Source organism: Synchytrium microbalum (assembly GCF_006535985.1).
Source record: "Synchytrium microbalum strain JEL517 chromosome Unknown SmJEL517_scf0034, whole genome shotgun sequence".
NCBI classification, from domain to species: domain Eukaryota; kingdom Fungi; phylum Chytridiomycota; class Chytridiomycetes; order Synchytriales; family Synchytriaceae; genus Synchytrium; species Synchytrium microbalum.
The window spans coordinates 79,382-103,575 of NW_022158383.1; the positions used below are offsets into that span (position 1 = coordinate 79,382).

The following is a 24,194-nucleotide window of genomic DNA, read 5'->3' on the forward strand; positions in this document are numbered from 1 at the left end:
CGGGTGTGCTTGCGAAGAAATGTATAACGTTTTAAGCAAACAAATACAAATGCAAACCGCGCAACTTGCTAATCTATTCTTGGGTATTTGTGCTAGTTGCAGCCGTGTCCGAATCTTCTCCATTTTGGTCGGGATCCTTTTTCTCAGCCGCCTCTTCGTCTGGTTCTGGATCAGACCAGTCAGCTGCATCCTCCTCCTCATCGTTTCCAATCCAATCATCCCAATCAGTCGCAATAAATCCATGTAAATCATTGTAGGCTGGAGGAAGATCAGTCCTACACCAAGAGTTGAAAAATGTCAAATCCTCAATCACACAAAAAAAGATCAAAATGACAAGAACATATAACACTCACACTGCTGGTATATGTGAGGTCTCTCTAATCCCCCATGCGTCATATTCATCATCACTGCTTTCAGACCTACTACTATGTTGCCGACGAGTTGGCGACTTATGTTCCGCCTCAAACACCTCAGTCTGCAACCACTGTTCATAATTCTGTATAAAGTTTTCATCCAATTCTTGCGATGAAGCACGGTAAGCATGTGGATCCGATGGTCGAATAGATGGTAGAGATCTAGATCCAGCTTCATGGAGCATCAACACCAGATCCAAATCATCTTGAGTCTCGTGTGCAGATTTAGGGAACCCATTGGCAGTTTCCGGATTATTGGTATTTATCAAGTCACCATATACCCGTCGATGGTAAAAGGCAATCAGACCACGTAATTGGTGTTCTTGTGATAGAGCTTCTTCACCATCTACTTCTAAATCACCAGACAGGTATTCGTCTCGGAGGTATGGCCTTAGATGCAAGTAAATGGAGGTTATCACCTTCATATTACTGGACCGCCATTTACGACCAAGATATGGTATTTGACCTTTGAGTAGTTTGAGGGCATAAAGTTGGAGTCCGACATGACCAACTTTCACTACTCGTTTCAATACGGCTGAGGCCTTCCAGTGAATCAATGCTAAAATACGATGTGACTTGCGTTTGCTCAACTTTTGTAACACTCGCATTAGATTTATGACTGTAAAGAAATTACGCCATGATCCAACGCTATTGAGAAGGGAATGGTTTAGCCTTACGTTTCTGCCTAGGTATTGCTTGAATGCTCTACGTACTTGAATTCTTGTGTATCATCCTTCTCGTTGATCGTTTCGTTGGTTTCGTCAACTGGCGAGTCGTAGCTATCTATGACAGAAGCTATATCTTCCATGGGTGGAGAAGCGTTGCCTTCTTTGTCCGTGTCTTGTTTTCGACAAAAGTGGAAGAAACTGAACAGAGTTGTGTGAGGAGGATGCTGACAAAACACATGCGTTGAAGAAACTTACTTGAGCTGAGCGGGTTCGATTGATTCTTTTAGAAACGCAGCAGCCAATGCAGTTCCACTAGTCAATGCAGGAGCATCATTCCACAAATCAACCGGCTTGCTAGGGTTGTTATTCTGATTCTGAAACCACGTCGAGAGGAGTTTGAGAACCAATATTGAACAATTGTGATCAATAAGCAACTGCGAGATGTATTCAAAGAGGAAGATGTCTAGATTCGAAAGAAGAAAAGATATTCAGTAATCGCATTTTGGTGTGGCCAACGGGACAGAGTGCGACAAATGCAGAAAAATAAGAATGATACATACTGCGACATCTAGTTGCTTTAAGTAGAACCACTATAATGGCAGATACAGCCTTCGTCACAACTTCTCTATGCCGTGTGGCGTCTGCATTCTCCAGACTACTTTGTGGCGACTGGTTGTCTGGAAACGACTGACCATCCGGTGGTCCACCGCTGCCATCTTGTGATCGACCATCCAAATTTACATAGTATATCAAACGAACCAACATTACTATATGTGTAGACATATTGGGCAACAGATATCGCTGAAAACAGAAAGCTGTGAGCAACAACAAAAAACACAGAAAAACGACGGGTCGACCATGTTGCGTCGATGCAGAACTCACGTAGAGTTGGTCAATCCTCTCCAGCGCATCCTTGTTCTGGTGGTCGTGTCTTAATCCAGTCGTTTTTGCTGATTCATCGCTTTCGACAGAAGACTCTGAGGGCAACCAATCTGTTATACAACCACCGGTCATTGCTCTGTCCGATGCATACATGGAAGCTTCCGTCCGGTCCTTGATGGCTTTTTCTTTGGCAAACTGTACAGTTCCTAACGAGATATATGAATATTGCTTGAATTTGGATATAGTTTCGTCGAAAAAGGATGGATTGGTTTCCGGGTCTGGATTTATAAATGGTTGTAGTGGTGATGGAGGCTCCCAAGGAGTTGGACGAGGTGAAGGTGGATATGCGGCAAGATTAAGTTTCTCAACGGATGGAGTTGCCATGATGTGAGCATCTGGCAAAACGTACGCGGGGTATCGATTCGTGAGGATGGTCTGTAATTGCTGATAGTCTCCGGGAGCTGCCTTGACATATGGATCTAGTATGTTTCTTAAGTGTTTAGAGAATGGAAATATGACATCCTCGAATGAGAAGGAACATACCCTCTGCAGTGGTTGAAGGTAGACCCTCCATGCTCCTTGCAGTATTTTTTAATTCTTGCAAACGTACTGAATCACCCAAACTAGCCATTAATGTCTTCCACAGCAAAAGCAAGACCTAGTAGGCGTTCAAGTTAGTCCAACGACACGACACGTTCACGTAGAGTTCTAACATGATTAAGAGGCTTCGAGGCATCACACGTTTTCAATCCACTATTCCTGTCAAAAAAGAAACTTGCCTTCTTTGCTGGATAGTGTTTTCGATTTGAATCACTTAGTTGAGACACCAATACAAAGAGGTGCCCTGCGACAGGCACATCGCCTTCTCCCAACTCGACAGCCAATCTCTCGTTTCCAAGGTTGACTTCAACAATCATGTACAAGGTGGCCAAGCAAACCGAAGCTTCAATATTAGCTAAATCTATTATAGCCTGACGATCCTGTATAGAAAACCCTGGATCAGCTACTCTAGTAGCAACGTCCATGGCACTGGAGACAATTCTAAGGGCCCTATATATGTACAAGACCGCTCCGCAAGAGAGCAGCAACTCAGTGTTTTCTTGAATTAGTTTCAGATGGGTATCAATGCTTGCATCAGCGGGTAGTTCGGCGTAAGTGCCTACTGCGATATATAATAGTCTTCGACAAGCGTGAGCTCTCTCTGTTGGATTTTTCAACTCCAATAAATCTAGTTGTGCTTCTATATAGTTGGTTTTCTGGTCTACTGTAGCATCTGTCCATTCTACATTACGAGTTTGGTGTTAGAGCCACGACGCTTGAAGACCAAACATTTTGTGCATCAATAAAGTACTTGAGGCAAAGTTTTGTTCGAATAGCTCCTGTCCTTCATGTAGAAACATGAGATCGTGATGATGAAAGAATTCGTTGATTTCATTCGCCATCTTGTCCCGATCCGCGTAAGCAAAGTCATAATGAACTGTCTATGAATAGTACCAGTGACATTAGCATCTTGGAGGCCGAGAACGAGACAAAACAATGGTATCGCGAATCAAAACCCAATTTCCAATGTAGGAATCTACCTTTTGCTTTGAGGCCAGAGCTCTCCTGATGGCGGCCATGCTAAAAGCGCCTCCAGATTCCATTCCAGGAGGAGCTGGCAGGGCATTCCACGAGACTTTTTCATGAGACTCTGGTGCTCCAAATGAAGGTAGATTAAATGGAGGAGGCGTTGGAGGCAAAGAAGGAGGAGCTTGTGGTATACTGGAGGGAGTTTGCAACGTAGTGTATTGAGCACGTGGAGCTAGGATCGTAGGCGGAGGCAAAGAAAGTGGCCTCGTATTGCTCAGTAGGGTGGTCATGATTTTGCTCTGCCAATTTGTGATGTTCTGCAAGTTCTCAGAGCAAGAACTACCAAGATGAAATTAGTGCATGACGGGACTACGTATCATTCTACACTCAAGGTACTCGTCTACGTGCTCAGTGTTGTTCAATCTGTGTGAAATTTGTCAAGGATCAAGCAATGAACCAAGCCCATACAAGAACATCTTTTCGAGTCGGTGAATATTTTATTGTTATTATTTACGCGTCTATGCATCTCTTGAATGGATTCTTGTTGCTGTCGTGCTTGAAAATCAGCGGGTTTGGGTCAGTGTTTTCAAAAGCAACCCAGCTCGCTCTCATCACCAAGTTGCATTTTTACTGAACCATGGGCAACTTCTACTTAACACCTGAAGGCCTACCTTCTACCCTGAGCCCAAAAGCCATTGCCTTGTTGAAAGGTACGCAGTTGTCAACACTCCAGGACAAGTTGGATCATACTGCATGCTGCCTTGTTGTTGACAAGTGCCACTACACGTAATGCACAACATCTGAAAACGATTCTAACACTCTTTTACCTTGCAGGGTTGCATTCTATTCCACCCCATGCGCTTAGGAGGGTGTTGGAGGATTTGTTTCGACGATTTAGTCCTGATGCTCGCTCCGCAACACTAGACATTCTCTTATCTGACTCGAGTTCATCGGCTCAAAAAGTACTTGCTGGAATGTCGTCCATATTTCAAATTTATAGTGACCAATTTTGCTTGATAGATCTTAAACGAAATGGGAGCCCTGTCTGATGCAGCTCTAGAAGATGGGCTGGCGACTTTGAGATGGCGCGGGATGCAAACCCCTACTCTATTTAGGGCCGAAAATGAAATTACTCGGTCAATGGCCGACCGAGTTGAGGAAGAGCTGTTTCGTGACCTAGTTGAGGACATGAGAAGGTTTCCAAGATCAAGTGGTGAAGTTGTGTATAGCTCTTCACCATTGTCAGCAACCCATTCGCCAACAATTGGACTAGGTTCTCCACAAACACCACCACCACGCAATTTAGCTGTTTTCAGGCTGTCACCTACTGCCACCACAGTTTCTCGAGGTACCCATGTAGATTTGTAAAATCCAATATTCTGCCACTCCTCTTTATATATACATGTCTCTGAATAGAGGATTACAATATTCAAGTATAGACCTACTCTACATAAGCTTGACAGAATCCATTTAACGCGAAATCAGAACTTACATGACGTTTGACAATGTTGGCATCAGTCATTTAAAGACGTGTTTGATACCAGTTTCATAGACCACTCCATCGTCACATCATACCCTAGCTGCTTTCTTCGAGTAGTATTTCAGCAGCGAGGGACGCAAAAACGATGACAGCAAAAACAGCCATAATAACAGGAGGAGGTAAGGTGAATTGAATGGCGAATCCAACTTCTTGTCTTCTTATCTACCGCGTCTCCCCTTCAAAGCTTCACGGTGTTAAAACTTTGAGCTCATTGAAGACACAGTTTCGTTAACATTTGACAACCCATATATTCTTCAGGATCTGGCATTGGACGAGCTTCTGCTATCGCGCTATCAAAGAGCGGATGGAATGTAGTATTGTCAGGCACGTCAACCGTGTAAGGCAAACGACCACATCCCACGAAGATCAACACTCTTTGTATTACAGGTCGACGAGCCGAGAACCTACACGAGACCGCTTCAAGTTGCGTCAACTCAACTTTAGTGGTGCCTGGAAATGTCACAAAGGAAGACTACATCATTGACTTGTTTCAGCAAGCTGCCAGCAAATATGGCAAAATCGATATGGTCTTTTGCAATGCTGGAACCGGTGCGCCGCCAGTTAATATCGAGGATCTCACGTTAGAACAATGGCAAACAGTCGTGGATACCAATCTGACGGCGACCTTCCTTTGTACAAGAGAAGCTACACGACATATGAAAAAGGTGGGTGATATCTAGTGATAGAGGACATTTCTCGATATTTACATCTCAACGATAGACAGGTGGAGGCCGAATCATCAACAATGGTTCTGTTTCTGCTTATGCGCCTCGCCCAAGTGAGTCACAATTATCTTTTCACATCTATTGTCTGGACGCCACGAACAACAGGACGACAACTTGCTTATTCATTTGGTCTCTATATAGATTCCTCTCCGTATACTGCTACCAAGCATGCTGTTTTGGGGCTAACGAAATGCACTGCCTTGGATGGGAGGTAATGAGACTCCTAGGCACAACGCCTTACAATTCTAAAATTTCTCCCACAGGAGAAACAACATTGCATGCACTCAAATCGACATTGGAAATGCTTCGACTGAAATGACGGCACGTATGGCCGGAGGGGTTCCTCAAGCCAATGGGACGATAACAGTGGAACCTACAATGAACGTCGACAATGTTGGAGATGCAATCGTTTTCATTGCGGTAAGTTCCGTGTCGTTCAAACTATCGTGACACCGTGGTAAACCCCAGGTTTTCACTTAGAATTTGCCACCTGGTGCCAACGTTTTGGTATGTAGATTTTTTCATCTATTATAGTTGGCTTCATCAGTTTAACTTCTAGTCTCATAGAACATGACAATTATGGCAACGAACATGCCTTTCGTGGGAAGAGGCTGAGTCCTACTTTCAGCAACCATTGTATTCATCGAAGATATGGCCAGAATATTAAGCTCTCGTTGTTGCTTCATGGTATGCTGATCAATTTATATACACTTGAAATGTTTGCAGAAACGCCTGAAAAAATGATTAGTAAAGGCATGATCGTAGTCTCCCACCAGGTTGGTTTTCTGATGACCCTGTTTTGGTGGTTAGCCTTTCATGTTCAACACGTTTCCCCTGTGCAAAGTTGCGTAGATTAGCATATCCGATGAGCTGATTTGATCATTTTTGACGAACAATTCACCTTTTCCTTGCGTTCTTCTCTCCGAAACAAAACGAAAGCTGAACATTTTTTTGCACGACCAACGACCTACGACAAACCACCCACCACTGAAAGTTCTTCAAATTGACCAGCTAACGAGGCAACATGTTTCCGCCATACCCGCCCCAACTCGGATGGACGTTCTTAACGGCTGCAGTAGCTGTCGGCTTCTACTGTGTCTTGGGTGTCTTCTTCCTTGTCGAGTTTGCATTCGTACGTGGTGCCGTCCGTACCATACTATGCCTCTTCTGTCTCGGTAAGCTATATATCCAATGCATCTCTACTTGCCAGGTTCATATCTACTTGCCAGGTCCTGGTTTTGGGGAGACATTGCAGTGTCAAACACAAACTTAAAAACGGCAAACATGGAATTGTGTCGGCATCCGATTATCAAGTTGGCAACGCTGACCGTACCTTTGCGGGCATACCGCTACTTTTAGAACGTATGGCTACCTTTGTACTTAGAGCGTTGGCCACCGATGTCGACCCCAGCAACCTCAGTATGTTTGTGGCCTCACTGGGCCTGTGGTGGGCTGGTTTCTGGCTTCTCTTCACCGTCCTCTTCTTGATCTTCCAAAGGTATGTAATCGGATGCGTCGTCCGTACTATCTTCGGACTGGCCTTCTGATCTCATATTATGTCGTCGTAGCCAACTTCGATTGGGCGTTCCACCAGCCTCTGTGGAACACATTACCAACCGAACCACCGTTGGATTTATCTTACAAGTAGTTATGATTGCTGCCACCGTAGCTGCCATTTTGGGTCAATGGTGGATTGCATCAGCCGTTGACGGTGGCACTCTTGTTAGAGGAAACCAATTCAACTAGTAAGTCATCGGAACCAGAACGCCGATAAGTCGGCCATCCGAAAGTTGAAGACGAACTGTCTGTGGTGTATCGCTCGCCGTTAATTTAGGCTCGGAACGAACTTTTCCTATGTCAATAAGCTGTTCTAAATCTCAATATGTTTTGCTTGTATTCAGTGTCGTAATTTGGATCTGGCTCGCTTTGACTGCTCTCCTCTTCTTGGGATCATTCTACAATGCTGGTTTGGCTGCTGGTTCCCGAAAGGCTCGATCATTGGGTGTATGTTGGTAGCACCTTCCGAACCGACGCAATGATGAAACTCACGAGCTGTCATAACTAGGATGCATTGATCTTCACAGTCTTGGCTGCTCTCTTGCTGGTCAAGTCAGCCTACTATGTTGCCACCATCTACATTAACGACATTTACATTAACGAACGATTCTTCTATGCCTTTACCGTCTTGCCCGAATTGATAATTTTGGCGATTCTTGCCTTGCCAAGAATGATGTCTAGATTAGAAGGTGACGAGACCTTCTACGAGGATTGAGGTGGGCATTGAAAGGGGAGAGATCTACAATTTACACCGAAACAGTTTTTTGCACACATGGCCTTTTAGTTATTCTTATTTGTCGTCAACACACACATAATCTCGCTGCTAAAGCGAGGACATTTTGAGCAAGTTTTGTCAAATACAATCATATCTTCTTCTAATCGAAGGTTGGGTAATGGTGAGCGGCTTTGTAGTGCAAGTCTAACGCGTCGAGTCACAGCTGGTGTTTCTAATCGAGAACAGGAATGAACAGGACTAGGTCTGACAGATCTAGTGCCGGATCTACGAGCTGAGAAGCTCAAGTCGCGCGGTGGTGTTCCTTGACGGCGAGCTTTTTTTTCTTCTCGTTAGACGTTGCCGAACTCACAAAGCTCCTTTGCGTCAAACTGAACGCTGGCTGTAGCAACCTCTCATCTCAGTAAACGTCTTTTCAAGCGTCGTCGCTGGTTCTTGGCTCCAATGGAGGTTCTGAAAGGCAGTTTTGATGCGATCTTGCCAACAATCGCAGAAGCTATTCAGCAGGCAGACTTTGTTGCCATTGACACCGAGTTGACTGGTATGCATTGATACGATCCATTCATAGAATTCAGTCTTCATCTCCAGAATTCTGAACTCATCTTGATGACTTTCTAGGTTTAAACAATGGACAATCAACTGCTTACGCTGCTCTTGACACCCCACAAGACCGATATTCCAAACTCCGAAAATCATCGCAACAGTTCTCAATCACTCAATATGGTGTCAGCTGCTTCATATGGGATCAAAAGAAAAAGTCATACACGTCAAAACCATTCAACTTTTACATCTTTCCTGCTACGGCCAAGTTCCCGTTCAACGTATTTGAACGTAACTGGATGAGTCAAGTCGGCTCCATCGAGTTTCTGGCAAAGAATGGCTTTGATTTCAACAAGTGGATTCGTCACGGAATTCCATACTGTAGCAAGCACGAGGAATCCTACATCAAGAATCAAATCAATCAGGTCTCAACACAACCTGGAATAGCCATTGATGATGGAAACAGAGAGTTTGTTGAAACAAGCCTGTAAACGCTTCGAATCATTGTTTGTTATATATACCATCCTCACTCCAAACTCACAATATTCGCTTCTTTTAGAGATCGAGTGGACGAATGGTTGCAGAATTCTGTAGAAAAATCAATAGATATCGACACTCAGAGTTCCTACCACAAGAAACTCATTGGTCAACAGATCCGTCAAAAGTAGTGACAACCTTCAAGTTGGTCTTCCGTTACCAGCTGCCTCAAATCTAACCCTTTTGTATTCAGATACAATAACGCACTCGGTGTCAGTCTACGTGACAGGAGTGTGCAAGTGAAGAGACTCTCAGATGAGGAACGAGATAATGGTGTCGGCGATCAGGCTGTTCAGCTAGAGGTAGTCAAGCGTCGCCCTCTTTGCCCTCAGATGAAGTGGAACTAAGAGTACGTTTATATTCTCTTTAGAAACAATTAGACGAGTATGTTGGATTTAGAAAAGTCATGGACTTGATTTCCAAATCAAAAAAACCTCTCATAGGACACAACATGATCCTAGGCTAGTCTTGTTGCAGATTTTATAATCGACATCATTCTCGTCGTACTAATACCTTATTTTATAGATCTCACACACACATATCAAAGTTTCATTGGTCCACTTCCAGAATCTTGGGAAGATTTCAAGACCAATCTCAATCAAGTTTTTCCTCTGTTAGTACTTGATGATATTATTCGCTCACGACTTACGTCTGAAAAATCCTTCTTCCCCTCTTTAGAATTTATGACACGAAGCACATTTGTAAAACCATTCCTGCTCTGGCTGTAAGGCCATTCAAGTTTTAGCTCCATTCATTAAGTGGTTGTATATTCAGTAGCCTCTCCTCTCGTTCTATTTTAGCCTCATTTTCCTGACTCTTCATTGGAAAAAGTCTACAAGACAACACTTGAACCTCCGTTTGAAGCACCCACCATTCGTGCGTTATATGTGTTGGCACCATTGAATCATGCTGTTTCTTTCATAGCTAACCATTTAAAACTGTCCCGGTTTCGTAGAAATACACGACGATCACCAACGTTATAGCACAACTTCGGCTAGCTATCACGAAGCTGGCTGGGATGCACATGCTACAGGGGCTGCATTTGCTCGTCTAGTTGCTCAATTCCAGCAAGATACTAAGATATCACCACGTGTGTCTTTTGATGAAGACACGCTTTTGGAATGTCTGAATCGGATGAATATGATGCGCTCTGATCTGGCTTACGTTCACTTGAATGGTCCAGATGGTAAACTGTCGTGTTATATTATTACTTGTTACTGCCTAACACTGCTTGCAGTACAGTCTGTTAATCTCACATCCAAAATTCTTAACAGATCAACCAGATCGAAGTTCTGTCCTCCATATCTTCTCCATGCCTCAAAATTACAAGCAAAAGGATATCGAGGCCTCCTTTGATGCTAAAGAATATGGATCCATATCGCTCCAATGGATCAACTCTACATCCGCCTTTATACGTTTTGAGAGTACCGAAAAGTCAGAAAAGGCACTCTCTCAACACACGATCGCTAGCAAGAAGGCGGACAATTTGAATTATGGCGATGACATGGAAGATGGGGAAGAGAATGCAAAGGCAACAGAAGCTCCTGCATATCATTTACAACGATACACTGATATGATGGCTATGGCGGATGGACCTACTGCCAAGATTTCGAATGGAGGAGAGAATGGTGACGTTTCAGGAAAACGTAAACGACCTGCTGGTAAGCTAGCTGATGAATTGAAGAATGAGCTCAATTTTTCTGATATTTTTGTTTGTAAATTATAGACACTTCTCAAACGCCAAATAAGTTTGTAAAAGTTTCCTAGTTCAAATACACATGCATATAGCTTTTTGTAGAATTTTGTGGGAATTTTGTTGGTTTTCTGGTTGCCAGTGATGGCACGGTTTACAAAACGTTATCAAATTTCTGATCTGAACAATCAACCAACATGAGTCTACAACGAGTGGCCTTACTTACTATTGGAGGGATCGCGCTGTATTTTAGTTACCACAGAGTTCGGGCGGAGCTCGCAATTCGTCGTTATAAGCAACTCAACCCAGGTGAGTTTTTGGGTGTATTACAATTCAGGAACTTAAAGATAGAGAGGGAAAATTATGCAAAAATGAACCGATCGATATTCGGATCTGCTCCCGTGCCGATTGTTCTTTATTGTGCTTGCAATCCTCAACATCAACATTACTCTGCCGCTTCACGGAGTTTCGCCAGTTCTGATAGAGTATACTCACAGTTCTTACACCATGTATATACAGGCGTTCCCGTCTTTTACTTTGGCATATCTGCGATCTTGTATATTAGGCTGAAGCAGTTTGTGGAGGTACGTCCGTAAAGGCAGAACTTTAGGCACGATCTTACTTACAATGCTCCTTAGAAACTGACGGGAGCCAGCCGTGCCGATAACCCTGATGCTAAAAGTGACTGGAGTCCTTGGCCTGCACGTTACAAACCCTTCGAAGGATCTGAATATGATGTGGTGGCAGTTATTGGATCCAACACCACTTGGGTCAACGTGGCAAACCCCGAGCTCGCAAAAGATGTTGCCGTTCGTAAACTCGACTTTCCAAAACCAATTCAGTGGTATGACATCCTCGACGTTTATGGAAAAAATGTCTTGACCGTCGAGGGTGAGGTTTGGAAGTATATGAGACGTATCGTCGCTCCAACGTTTTCCGATCGCAACTCCGGACTTGTGCATCAAGAAACTATTAAAACTTGCAAGGCTATGTTTGACGCTTGGGATAAATCTGCTGCAAACGGTTCGGCGGAAGTGAATGTCAGTAACGATTCAATGAAGCTCACAATGTTTGTGATTTCTGGTGCTGGATTTGGACTGTCGCTCGACTGGAATCGCGAGGACCAAGCTGGATATGAAAACCATAAATTGAGTTTCAAACAATGTAGGTGTTATTCATTGTGTGCAAAAGTTATGTAAGATTGCTGATGTTCCTCTGCTTTTGTTGCTGATGGTCCTCTTCTTTCGTTAATTTCATTTGTTTACAGCCTTAGAGACTGTATGTACTGACCTTCTTACGAAGCTGCTGGTGCCTTTTTGGATGTATCCGTTCTCTTCAAGATTAACGCACGTGAAGCTAGCTTTCCAAGGTAAGAACTTCTTGGATTTGTTCTGATCAAGTATTAATCAATCATTTTGTGTAGAATTCGATTCGTATCTACGAGAATTCATTGCGGATGCCAAGTCGGGCAAGAAGATGAACGAGAACAATGTTCTCAGGGCTCTTGTGGTATCTACTGGTGAAGATGACGACTTTACAGGGAAAGCAGAAGCATCTGATAAACGAGTTATGACTGAAGCAGGTTTGTTTTCCATTTGGGATGATTCGAGATTTTCAGTGAGAATGACAGCTTACACGTGAAATGATATAGAGATTGTTGGGAATTGCTTCATTATTATGCTTGCTGGACACGAGAGTAAGCAAATGTTGTAAACGCATTTAACCCATGGTGGTTCTCTCTTACCTTTTAAATTTTAGCAACGTACGAGACTCCTGGATTTTCCACCAACGAAACCTTGAGTTCTCATCTCTTCTATCACTAGAGCCGGTACTCTTACGTACGCGCTTACGCTTCTGGCAGGTAATCAGGACATTCAAGAAGAGCTCCACGCTGAGGTTGAACGAGTTCTTGGTGACCGTGACCCCAAATATCAAGACTATAACGAATTAAAGTACTGCCAAGCTGTCGCAAATGAGACTTTACGGCTGTTTCCCGCTGTTGTATCGATCCCGAAATGGGTTCCAAAGGATGGAAAGCCGCAACATCTTGGAAAACTAGTCGTAGAGCCCGGCACCCATGTCAACATCCACGCAAGTGCCTTACACCGTAATCCGAAATATTGGAAAGATCCTGATAGCTTTCGCCCCTCACGCTTCCTCACTGATGATTGGGATGTTGATGCGTTCTTTCCGTTTTCTCGATTTGCAAGGTTTGATTTGTTTTCAACTTGATGGCAATTCAATTGTCTGACCTCGCTTTCTATTTCAGATCTTGTTTGGGAGAAAGGTTCGCGAGAGTGGAGCTTGTTGCCGCTTTGGCAATGATATCACAGAATTGGAAATTCAGGCTACGGGACGGAGAAAATGTTGATGGCGTCCTGAAATGTGAGTATGTTGGTCTAATTGGTTTTGCTCTATAGTGATTATCTAACTTCTGATAACTAGCAACTGTTGGAATAACGTTGAAACCGAACAAACCGGTCAAGCTTGTGTTTCAACGGCGTTGAATCCTTGGCCCTTTTCATCCAAATCTAATAGTAAATTTCGTGTTCTGGTAAATGATGAAAAAAATTATTTAAACATTGTATCTTCCGACTCGGTCAACCCACCTGCGAACCCCTCCCCCTTTAACAGTATTAAAGCGGTTTAATGAACAATTACCAGGCCGAATGGTGATAATTCCTGAACCTCATCGACACTCAGGGTTACTCAAAAGGCCATTATGGGGCTTTAGCGTCCGCAACTTCGTCCACTCCGCCATCAGATACATTCCTTTGCTGGTCAAAATTTTGAGCACCCAATATGTACAGTCGATGGGGTCACTGTTTCTCACACTACTCCATTTCGTATAGATGACTTATCTTACACCACCCAGCCCAGTGACTACAATGCTGACAAAGGTCTTGGTCTCTTGAGTGCATTTTCTGGACCACTGCTTGCAGCGGCTCACAATGAGCTTCATGCCGACAAAGTGGTCCTTTCTAGGAGCGACATTGGCCAAATTATTGCATTCCGTGCAGACATGGATTCTGCTACGAGAAAGCATGCAACATACAAGTTCTCTTCTAGTCCCAAAGCTGGTACTGTTCTGGCCTTCTTGGACATGCTGGCATCTCAAGAAGAATTCAAGGGCGGCCTTGTTCTTGATAGTTACCGCCAGCCACATGAGGTCTTGTGCTATCCAGGTATACATTATCCCCTGTCTTGAATATTCAAGAGACTTGCTTTATTCTTCCTGACTTTTCTTTATCGAAGGTGTAGACAAGGCCGCCTCGGACAATGACATAAGCATTATGGCAACACAAAGTCCTGTATTGATGTCTGGAGGTGGTAGTGTTACAATTCCAGGAACTCGCAAACGAGGCATGACGAGTATATCTGAAAATAGCACCACAACCAAAAACTCGTGCAACTCGATCGACATCACCATTAGCAGATCCAGTGAAGTCCTTAATTGATGAGTGCAGAACTGATAGTCAATATACTCATAGCGCAATGTACCATATCTACGATATGATTGAAGGCTGGAAGCTCTTTATGTAAGTTGCCAGTGCTGAAATTGAATCAAATTACGATTCTCACCTCTTTTTGCATCTAGAAATTCCTCTCTCGTCCTATTGCTGATGTACACAAGGTCATGTTGTTACATCCAAGTCTTGTCTTGGACAAACCACCACCGGCGATTGTCTCCATGGTTAGATATACTCTACCTCACTTCGTATCTCATCATCATCTCCACTTGTAGACCCTCCGCACTACTATCAGTCTTCCACCTACTAAATGGAAGCGGATGAGGACGCAGGAGCATCTACGCAAGGACTGCAAGGATTGCTCAATAGTCAAAAAGCCTCGCGAAACAACAGCCCAGGACTATACACCTGCTCGTATCTGGTATTCTGCACATGGTGGTCACATGAATGATATAAACAAGAAGGCCATTGATGCCGTCATGCTGAAATTGTTTGGCATCCTGGAAGCAATGAAGTAAGCAGGGGGGGAAACGCACATGCCAAGGCACAAATACCGTGATCTCACAATCATTTATCCCATAGCACTTGCTCTTGAAACGACTCTCAAATGTATTGTCACGAGTTGAATTGCTCGATATTCTGTTGATGTTGGAAGACCGTGGTGCAATCACTCGTCATACGACATTCATGGAACATCCAGAAATCATGGGTTAACCTGAGCCTGTCAAAGTCACTGATGATGGGACGTTTCATCTCGAAATCGCTTGTATTTAAGAGGAATTAGTATAACATTTCAACAATTTGTTAGAGTCTCGGAACGTCACGTTCTTCTTCCCAAATTGAAACTAGTATAGCAAGGTAGCAGTGGAATAGGGATAAAGCAAGATAACATTTGTAAAGACAAACATTTGTAAAGACATGTAGCATTTGTAAACACAATTTTGTAAACAAGTGAAACATTGGATATTTCGAAATTGCTTCGAATGGAAGCCTTTCCGCCAAACATAGAGAAGAGAGGAAGCAGACATGCCAGCCGCCAAGAGAGATGCTGTATTTTTGCTTCGGATTATACGGGGTGACTGCGTCCAAGGTGCAGTGAGACCTGGATTGAAGCGGAAGCCGCCTTTGGGCGTATTACTAGAGCTCAAATTGTCAGGTTCTAGGAAGTGCGCCTTGTTAACCAAAAGGCTGTGTATTTCTTCATCGAGTAAATGCTGGGATATGTTTCGATCTGGATCAAGAGCCATGGGATCAAAGCAAGGAGACCTTTTTGCGAGGCTTCTATGTTTTTGGGGTTTCAAAAGAGCGTGCAAAGTAGCCGGTGGAAAGAAGATATTTGCCAGAGTTGGTATCAGCAATTATATTACATTATTAGAAATTCAAACTTGGTGGTGGGGGAATATGTTGATAGTGTCTTAAAATGTGAGTTTGTCTCCGCCGAGAGTTGGGTGTTGTTCCAGGACTGACGAGCTCCCTTTACTAACTAGCAACTGTAAAAATACGTTGAAATCGAACCAAGCAGTCGTCAATCTTGCTTTGCAGTGGCGTTGAGTCCTCAATGTTTGGAGCACACGTGTTTGAATTGGGTTCTTTCAAGACAGCGAGCGAGCAAATCACAGAAAAAGGAAACGAGAACTAACGACCTAACTGACACTACTGTCCTTTCACGTAATACCTTTGATGAGGCTAGGAACAGACAAAACGACAAATTAGATCTGTCCTACCTCACGTTTACATAATAACGTCATCTAATTTCCTTCCTCAAATTCCTTCCCCCACACCCATCAATTCCTCAAATAGAACATAGAATCCTCAATATGGTTGGTCTATCTATCGCACAAGCAGTAAGTTCGTCTTTGGACCTGATTCTTTCACTCGTAAAGTGCCAAAATCTGACTCCAAACTGTTTCTAGCATGCTGCGCTAACTGCTCCAGGAGCACCATTTGAATTGGAGGACATAACTGTCGAGCAATACGGAAGGTAATCGACATGCTTCAAAAACCACACCGACCGCTACAAGAACGTCGTTGTTAAATCCACTTTTTCGTTTTTTGACAGAACTCAACACTACAAAGGTCAGTTTAACCGTTAAAAACCCGCCTCGAGTTCAACCCATTGTCGCCCTTGAGTTTTTCAGTACCATAACAATCGCACAATTTGCTCACATCTCTCTCCTTTTATAACAGTTTGGAAGGTTTGTCGTTAGCCAACCACTGTCTTCCATGTTTGCCCTTTGCTGAAAAAACTGATCGACGCTTCGTTTCTAAAGAATGCTCCAAAGACCATACGTGATATTTGGGCTGCTACTTTGCAGTTCAAGGATCGCGAGTACATCGTTTACGAAGACGAGCGGTAGGTTGAAACACTAAGACAACATAAATTTGAGTCTCAAACGTTCTCAACACCAAACAAAGATGGACCTATGCTCAATGCCACCGAGAAACGTCACGATACGCTCATGTCCTCATGAACAATTTGGGTGTCAAGAAGGGCGATCGAGGTATACAAATGAATGAAACCAATTTTTTTGACGACGTGGAGGCAGGCTCTCAAGCAAGTTCTTACATCTAGTTGCCATTCTGATGCGAAACTACCCACAATGGCTCCTCTCTTGGTGGGGCATTTCCCTCACTGGTGCCATCATCACCTCTTGCAACAGTTGGCTCTCCGTCGAAGAACAAGTCTACTGTTTGACTGACGTTAAAGCCAAGATCGTTCTTTGTGACTACGAACGTGCTGAAGCCTTGATGACTATGCGCGATGAACTTAAAAAAGGAGGTGTCGAGCACATAGTGGTTGCTCGTGGTGACAAGGCTCCAGCTGGCTGTCTGTTATTGAACGACTTTTTGAAGAACGCTCCTGCAGACCCTGCATGGCCAACTGTCCAAATCGAACGAGATGTAATAAGATTGAAATCATTCTCTATGTTGCAGCATAGTAACAATTTGGTGTTGCTGAACTAGGACGATGCCACCATTCTATTCACATCTGGTACCACTGGAAAACCTAAGGGGGCCATTGCTGCTCAGAGAACTGCCGGAGTAAATATGATCAACAAGTGAGTGCAATGAAAGCCCTATTCTTTTTTTCAACAAATCATCTAACCTTTAAAAACAGCTTCCTGGTACCTGTACGTGATCTCCTCCGTAAAGGTGAACCAATCCCAACTCCAGACGCATCAATCCAAAAAACTACCTTGATGCCCGTGCCGCTATTCCACGTAACCGGATCTCACGCAATCATGATGCCAGCCACAATCATGGTTTGTACATTCTTCACCAACCATCACTTGGGCTTCGTTCCGCGTCCTCAATTTCAGTTTTGCTTTGTAGGGTAACAAGATGGTATTGATGTTCAAATGGGATGCTGGCCAAGCCTTGAAACTAATTGAACGTGAAAAAGTCTCTGCTATGGGAGGTAACGAATTTAAAAGAGCAATCATAAAAGCAGAATGAGATTACCAGTAGCTGAACTCTCCTTATAATAGGTGTCCCCGCTATGGGATGGCAACTATTCGAGCACCCTGACTTTGACAAATACGATCTCTCAAGTATTGAAGGAGCCAGTTTCGGTGGTGCCCCAGTCCCATCGCAGTTGGGTGACCGTGTCAAGAAGAGCATGCCAACAATCTTGTCTGGACAAGGTTATGGATCTACTGAAGCTTCTGGTGTCGTCACTGGTAACTTGGGATATGACTATGTGCGTAAACCCACTAGCATTGGTGTTCCAGCACCAGGCACAGAAGTGAAGATTGTCAACCCAGGTTCGTTGCGAGGACTTTTTTTGCCAAACTAACTAACCGAACACATAACAGTTGCTAACCCGGTAGGTTTTGTTTCTAGAAACCGGCAAGGAAGTCGCTCCAGGTGAATCTGGAGAATTGTGGTCTCGTTCTGGACAAACAATCAAGGGCTACTACAACAAGAAGGAAGCTACCGAATCAACCTTCACTCCGGAAGGATGGTACAAGTAAGTTTATCACAGACTGTCTGCATGGTTTTGCGCCATTCCTAACATATTCACGATAAACAGGTCTGGTGACATTGCCCGAATGGACGAAGAAGGTTTCTTCTACATCATGGAGTAAGTTGCATCGCATTTTTGCCACATGTGGATGGTCTGTTGCTAACACGCATTTTATCTTAGTCGTGTCAAGGACATTGTCGTAAGTTAAGATATTGTGGTAAACTAACGCTGTACATTCTAACACACCTCCTGCTTCTGATACATCAAGATCCGTGGTGGTGAAAACATTACTTGCATTGAAGTCGAAGGTAATTTTGTTTTGGTCATGTTGGACTGAAAGTGATTCCTAACTAGCGTATACATACAGACGCACTCTACTCTCATGAAGCCGTCATGGATTGTGCTGTTATGGGTATTCCTCACCGTGTTTTGTAAGCTTCCTCGTTGACGCATGATATTCTGAGAATATTGCCATGTTGATCAAATGTTGAATCTTCCTAACTCTGATAAATAATTTAGAGGTGAAGAAGTCATTGCCGCCGTCCAAATCAAGGAAGGACATCGTGGCAAGGTCGCAGCTGCTGATTTAATCAAACATGTAAAGGCCAAACTCGCATCGTTCAAAGTACCCATTTACATTCGATTGGACAATGAACCATTACCCCGTAACGCTAACGGTATGTGCTCGATTTGTACCATGAAGAGGACGATAAGTTCATGAACTCAACACTTTTATGCTTATAGGAAAAATTCTCAAGCGCGAGATGAAAGCAGACTTGATCAAGGATGCTCTCAAATCGCTTGGACCTCGTCTCTGAGTCATTACAGTAACTCTCTTCTGAAATTCACGTAATAGAATCTGTTTTCATTCATCTTTGTTTCCGATTAAATGGTGATACATCTCATTTTTGCTGAAGTTATGTTGGTTGTATTTGTGGAGACTTTTGAATATGTGTCTATCGTTATTACAGTGCGTGCATCACTTGACGTGGTTTCAAGTATACGGAATTATGTATTGCGGCCATTTACAAGGACTGCTTAATAATTATATTTACAGGGAAGCATGACACTTTGAAAGGGGAGGGTGTGTTAGTAAATCGACCAAACCCCACGAATTTTCCAACTTTTCTCTACGACTCACCAGTGGGCAGTAACTGAATGAACTAAGATTATGAGGAATGGCATGCTGCTTGCATGTGGTGCATGTGAAACAGTTCACATCTACGATAGGAGCTCCAGAGGCGATACAAGGAGCAAAATGATGATGGCAGACCGGGCAAGAACTTGAACTAAAAAGATGGAAAAATTGATGAGCGACATGGAACCCCCCTATCAGAGCTTGTTTGCGTTCTTCGCTCAAAAAGAAGCGCAGTTTACCTGTCATGAATAGAAGTCCCACAACTTGTACAAGTGATTTGTTGCGTAGCTGGATCAACTGGAGCAAATTTGGAAAATATCGCCACAGCCAACTCCTCAAATTTAGCACTATCCGGATTCCCAGTAGCCTCCAATTTACCAAGAGCCTTAGAGGCCGTAGATAATCGACCGCACCGTATAGCAGACAAACATAGCAAAGAAGTGACCTGCCGTCGCATCTCATCATTCCCAAACACATCATGGTATTCAGCGAGACGAGTACACGTCCTCGTTGCTGCTTCCCATTGACCTGTGGCATGCTGCCTTTGAGCTAACAGGAACAGGTGATATGCTAGAGCCGCCCTCCACGGTTTATCAAAGTGGCGAGCAGTAGATGTGGGGATGTTGAATTCTCCTGCTACAGCTGCACTTATGCCGTCCTTGGCAGGACCATGTGTTTTGCCAGCCTTGAGCAAGTCTCGATGCCTCTCTATCTCCAGAGCAGCTAGAATGTACAGTTTTTTCAACCGAAGATAGTCTCGATCATTTCGAGCCACATCATCAGCGAGCTGTTTGGGAAAAAACAGACAGTGAATGGAAAGATAAAGATTTCTTTGGCATCTGCCCGAAATGCGTTGACAAACCTTATACAGAAGCCCAGCAGCTTTGAGGCATTGATTTGCCTTCCGATACAACGAGATGGCTTCGAATAGCTTTCCATCTGAAAGTAAACGTTCAGCATACCGGGATAGCAATCCGTTCACCTCTTTCATGCGATGATTTTCTGCAATCTCAATTGCGGTATTCCACTTTAACAAATTAAATAAGATCAGTTCCGTCCGCTTTCAGATAGGGGCAAAAAAAGTTAAAATCATTCTCGCAGAATACCTGATTCAGTTGCACACAAGTATCTACAGCCGATTTCGCATCACCAGCTCTTAGATAAGCAGCAGCAGCTTGATCACACATTCCAACAGATGCAAACTTGATTGCAATATCCTAAGAAAACGACGACTCAAATGTTAGCAAACGCATGTGCCATTGTTTCTTTTTTTGCTTACCCTTAAAAGAGGACTTGACTCTGGAACTTCATCAACCATAGACGACAGGGATTCAAAATCTTCCAAAATATATCGACATTCTGCCAACCGATCCAAAGTTCGGCTTTGCTTATAATAGAGGGCAGCTTGCGCCCACATTTGCTTCTCACGATACTGGTCACCTATAGCCTTCCATGCTGCCTCTACTCTGGCATCGTCGGCTGCACCTTGTGCTCCAGGACCACGAGCCAACTGAGCAACTCGAACATAGTCTCCCACCCTTGTTCGCAAATCTAGTGCCAAGTCTCGACGATCCATTGACAAGTAAATCTTTTCCGCAGTATCTAGATCATTTTTCAAAGCAGCAATCTCTGCTTGTTGTTTTGCCTTGTCCTGGGTACCGAGATGATTAAGATATTGAAATTGAAGGTGAAGAATATTTGAACACCACTCACGTCCATCTTGAGAAGCCTCTTGATGATTTGAAGCGACTGAAAGTCACCACATCGCACAGATGCCTTCTGAGCAGTAGCAAAATCAAGCTGTTCTAGAGCAGCGTCTGCAACCAATTTCCATAGTCGTGGGTGAGGATTCGCAGAGGCATACTGTAAAGCAGCATCTAGGCCAGATTCAGCGAAAAGTGCTAACAAGTTTTAACAAGTTTTTTCAAGGTGTTAGAAACCAACTATTGAGATGTAAACTGTCTTCGCACATGGTTGTCGTACCTCTCATCTCTCGCAATCGCTTTGACTCAAAATGCAGTATGTGATTCTTGGTAGGATGCTCAGGGTCTCGCACCAGCTCATCCAAAAGCACTGCGGTGACTTCCAAGTTTCCCAAACCGCAGATGTCTGTGTATTCAAGAAGAGTAGCGAAGAGCGAAAAAAAATCGTCGAATGAGTGCTAAGACGTTCAACCTTTCCCAAAAGTCACTTACATCCCAAACACGGAACTGGTTCCTCAGCATCAGATCCAGTAATAACACAAATTTTGCTCTTCTCTGTACATGCAAAGAGCTCAGGATCATCATCAGACCATCGCATATCCGATACATCCTTTCGTTCAACAGGCAACAATCTTGGTTCAAGTGGTTTTGATGAGGCATTTTCAGAGACTCCAGTAGGCAATCCATTTGATGTTGCTCCATTATGTCCAAAGTCGAATATCCTCAGAATGCCGTTCGAGTCAACAATACCGACACGATTTCCATTTTGGTTTATTCGAATCAGGTGTGGATGGAAGGGTAACGAGTATGCTGAGTCTACGGTTAAGGTTGGTAGGAGCATGCGAATGATTGTTCCAGACCTTCGAGCAATTACGAGGTGCGAATCATTACAAGATATTGAACTAATTGGATCTGAAGTTGGCCTATTATAGTTCAAATAGGTCAGCATGGAATAACAAAGGGAGAACACTTTCAACACTCACGGCAACTTCAACAGTTCAGCTAAAGGGGTGGTATCAGCGTTGCCGTTTCCCAACATGTCGATATGGAATGCTCGTTCTTTCTCTGTACTTTGCCTTCTTCTTGGATCTGCAGCGAATAAAAGAGTTTTAATTTCAAAACCCTGCGTTAGACTAGAAATTTCATTACCAAAATTCTCGTCATCAAGCACTTTGGCTTGGCGTTTGAACTGCCAAATGGAAAAGACTGCCTCGTTGGCAACAAAAGCAGTAGACTTGTTCAATATCAGAAAATTGGGACTAAACGGCACCTGCCACGTGTGAACCGAGTTTCCAATGGCATTATATATCGTAAGCTGTTGCCTGTCATTCCAAAAAGTTTAGACTCGAGCTTCAGGCTCAATACCAACAACAACTTACGATTCAGCACCATCTTCGGAGGCAGACACTGCAGCGCACAATTGACCATACGCCGTAACAGTTTTCAGCTTGATGACAGCCCTAGCATTTCGTTCTCCAGTCCGACAATTCCAAAACTGCAAAGTTTCACCGGCAATGCCACGATTATGTCCATAAACAATCACGTCTCTGGCGAGAGTACCCCATAAATGATCTAATCGAATATTGGCAAAGTAGACAAAATTGTCTACTGAAGCCGCAAGTCTGACTCCAGAGCGATCCCAAGCTAAAGCTGAGATGTATGCTCCAGGAATCTTCAAAGTTCGTAGATAAACACCAAAAGCATCATAAAACTGGACTACGGCGAGTTCCTTTGGCGCATTTGCTCCTGTTGTTACAGGCACTTGTATACCTGATACTGCTATGATGGAACCATTGGATGACCATTTGGCCTTTGGTCGTTTTAAAAGGGTATCAATCAATATAGGACCTAGGTTTCAGCATGTGTGAGTGTAATGATGACCTGTTCTTGTGGATTATTGCGGCCCAATGGAATGCATACTGGGATCACGCTCGTCACGACTGAGCTGGAGCCTGCCATTTTCGTATAGTATAGCTAACGCGGGGCGCTGAGGATCTGGTATTCCAAGAGCTCCATTGTACCTACAGTGGCAAAAGACTGAATTCTTGTCCTTATGCGGCGAACAAACCGTGGCTTCGTTTACCAATCGACTGTAGCAATCTTGATTAGAGATCCCATCGTGTTTCCATGTCCGGCAACTTTGCTCTATAGAAATTACGTGTCAAAAATTTAAATCGTGCAGCATTAAGCTCTTGACGCAGAACATTCTTACCAAAAAGTTTCCTTCTCCGTCGTACAGTTGCAAATCACCTTGAACTGATGCGAAGAGTATGTTTTTACCATCCGGTGTCCATGTCATATGTGCCAATTGAATGGATCTAAGCTCCTTCCCCCACAAACGGTTTCCATCCACACCACCAACAATTACAGCACCTAAAACAACAATATCACAGTTACTGTACAATTGCACGTATCTCAACCCACAACCCACACTAACCATCTTCATACGCAATACATATCCTCGTCCCTTCACGATCCCACGACATGGCCACAACAACACTCCGATTCCTATTATTGATCATCTCCTCATACCAAATGCCACGATACAAGACCCAAACAATAATAATTCCATTTTCGTCACTTGTAGTGAGTTTCGAATGTAAACTATTCCATAATGAGCATACGACGGTGCTGTGATGTCCTTCCAATGTTTGGTTCATGGATAGATTTGATGCAGCAGCGTTTGATTGATCTCCAGGGGCATCTTCTAGTTTGAGGACTTTGAGCAGCCCGTTGGCACCTCCTACAGCAATCCAGCTTGCTTCGTTGTCCCATGCTAATGTCTCGACACGGACATTGTTGGGAATCGCAATCTACGTTTGTGTCTTTTGGTTATTGTGTCGAACAGTAGCGAGAGAAAACTGTGTCTATAAGAATTTCTTACCTTTTTAGACAAGTAAACATACATCTTGACCGGTACAGATGCTTGTTCTGCTGTCGCTACTTACGAAAGGGGCAGATTGCAAACTGTCGCAAAGGTGAAGAAACACGTGGAGATCACAGCATTAATATTCTATTTGGATCTAATATCTACGTCTAAATCTAAAATTCTAAATATG

At 43.6% G+C, this 24,194-nt stretch overlaps 5 protein-coding genes across 5 annotated transcripts; 3 read left to right on the top strand and 2 right to left on the bottom strand.

Annotated features, from left to right (window-relative positions):
• Positions 1–73: 73 nt before the first annotated feature.
• SmJEL517_g04691 (uncharacterized protein) lies at positions 74–3,822 on the bottom strand (the record flags this gene model as incomplete). The annotated part of the gene is made up of 10 exons (XM_031170619.1): positions 74–275; positions 354–1,061; positions 1,127–1,279; positions 1,337–1,544; positions 1,642–1,882; positions 1,964–2,442; positions 2,507–2,621; positions 2,677–3,245; positions 3,315–3,444; positions 3,544–3,822. The coding sequence occupies 10 exons, from the start codon at positions 3,820–3,822 to the stop codon at positions 74–76; spliced, it is 3,084 nt and encodes a 1,027-aa protein (XP_031023410.1).
• A 347-nt stretch (positions 3,823–4,169) lies between these two features.
• Positions 4,170–6,412, top strand: SmJEL517_g04692 (uncharacterized protein; the record flags this gene model as incomplete). Its single annotated transcript, XM_031170620.1, has 9 exons — positions 4,170–4,242; positions 4,367–4,494; positions 4,553–4,880; positions 5,460–5,737; positions 5,793–5,850; positions 5,939–6,008; positions 6,061–6,217; positions 6,278–6,304; positions 6,365–6,412. The coding sequence occupies 9 exons, from the start codon at positions 4,170–4,172 to the stop codon at positions 6,410–6,412; spliced, it is 1,167 nt and encodes a 388-aa protein (XP_031023371.1).
• Positions 6,413–8,531: 2,119 nt separating this feature from the next.
• SmJEL517_g04693 (uncharacterized protein) lies at positions 8,532–14,845 on the top strand (the record flags this gene model as incomplete). Its single annotated transcript, XM_031170621.1, has 20 exons — positions 8,532–8,628; positions 8,706–9,114; positions 9,187–9,291; positions 9,358–9,466; positions 9,535–9,548; positions 9,843–9,888; positions 9,965–10,040; positions 10,120–10,350; positions 10,439–10,825; positions 11,377–11,441; positions 11,496–12,021; positions 12,160–12,207; positions 12,281–12,439; positions 12,509–12,553; positions 12,616–12,657; positions 12,719–12,964; positions 13,710–14,042; positions 14,119–14,303; positions 14,456–14,551; positions 14,603–14,845. The coding sequence occupies 20 exons, from the start codon at positions 8,532–8,534 to the stop codon at positions 14,843–14,845; spliced, it is 3,462 nt and encodes a 1,153-aa protein (XP_031023409.1).
• Positions 14,846–16,144: 1,299 nt separating this feature from the next.
• Positions 16,145–19,112, top strand: SmJEL517_g04694 (uncharacterized protein; the record flags this gene model as incomplete). The annotated part of the gene is made up of 18 exons (XM_031170622.1): positions 16,145–16,171; positions 16,241–16,308; positions 16,387–16,403; positions 16,515–16,522; positions 16,598–16,680; positions 16,743–16,828; positions 16,900–17,228; positions 17,292–17,386; positions 17,446–17,590; positions 17,661–17,745; positions 17,816–18,091; positions 18,171–18,297; positions 18,361–18,411; positions 18,475–18,493; positions 18,563–18,602; positions 18,662–18,725; positions 18,814–18,971; positions 19,039–19,112. The coding sequence occupies 18 exons, from the start codon at positions 16,145–16,147 to the stop codon at positions 19,110–19,112; spliced, it is 1,752 nt and encodes a 583-aa protein (XP_031023411.1).
• A 403-nt stretch (positions 19,113–19,515) lies between these two features.
• SmJEL517_g04695 (uncharacterized protein) lies at positions 19,516–24,043 on the bottom strand (the record flags this gene model as incomplete). The annotated part of the gene is made up of 16 exons (XM_031170623.1): positions 19,516–19,583; positions 19,703–20,219; positions 20,295–20,459; positions 20,539–20,649; positions 20,712–21,083; positions 21,146–21,333; positions 21,416–21,541; positions 21,628–22,058; positions 22,119–22,224; positions 22,285–22,457; positions 22,515–22,983; positions 23,056–23,156; positions 23,219–23,280; positions 23,348–23,508; positions 23,573–23,948; positions 24,020–24,043. 16 exons carry the CDS (start codon positions 24,041–24,043, stop codon positions 19,516–19,518), a joined length of 3,450 nt encoding a protein of 1,149 aa, XP_031023412.1.
• Positions 24,044–24,194: the final 151 nt, after the last annotated feature.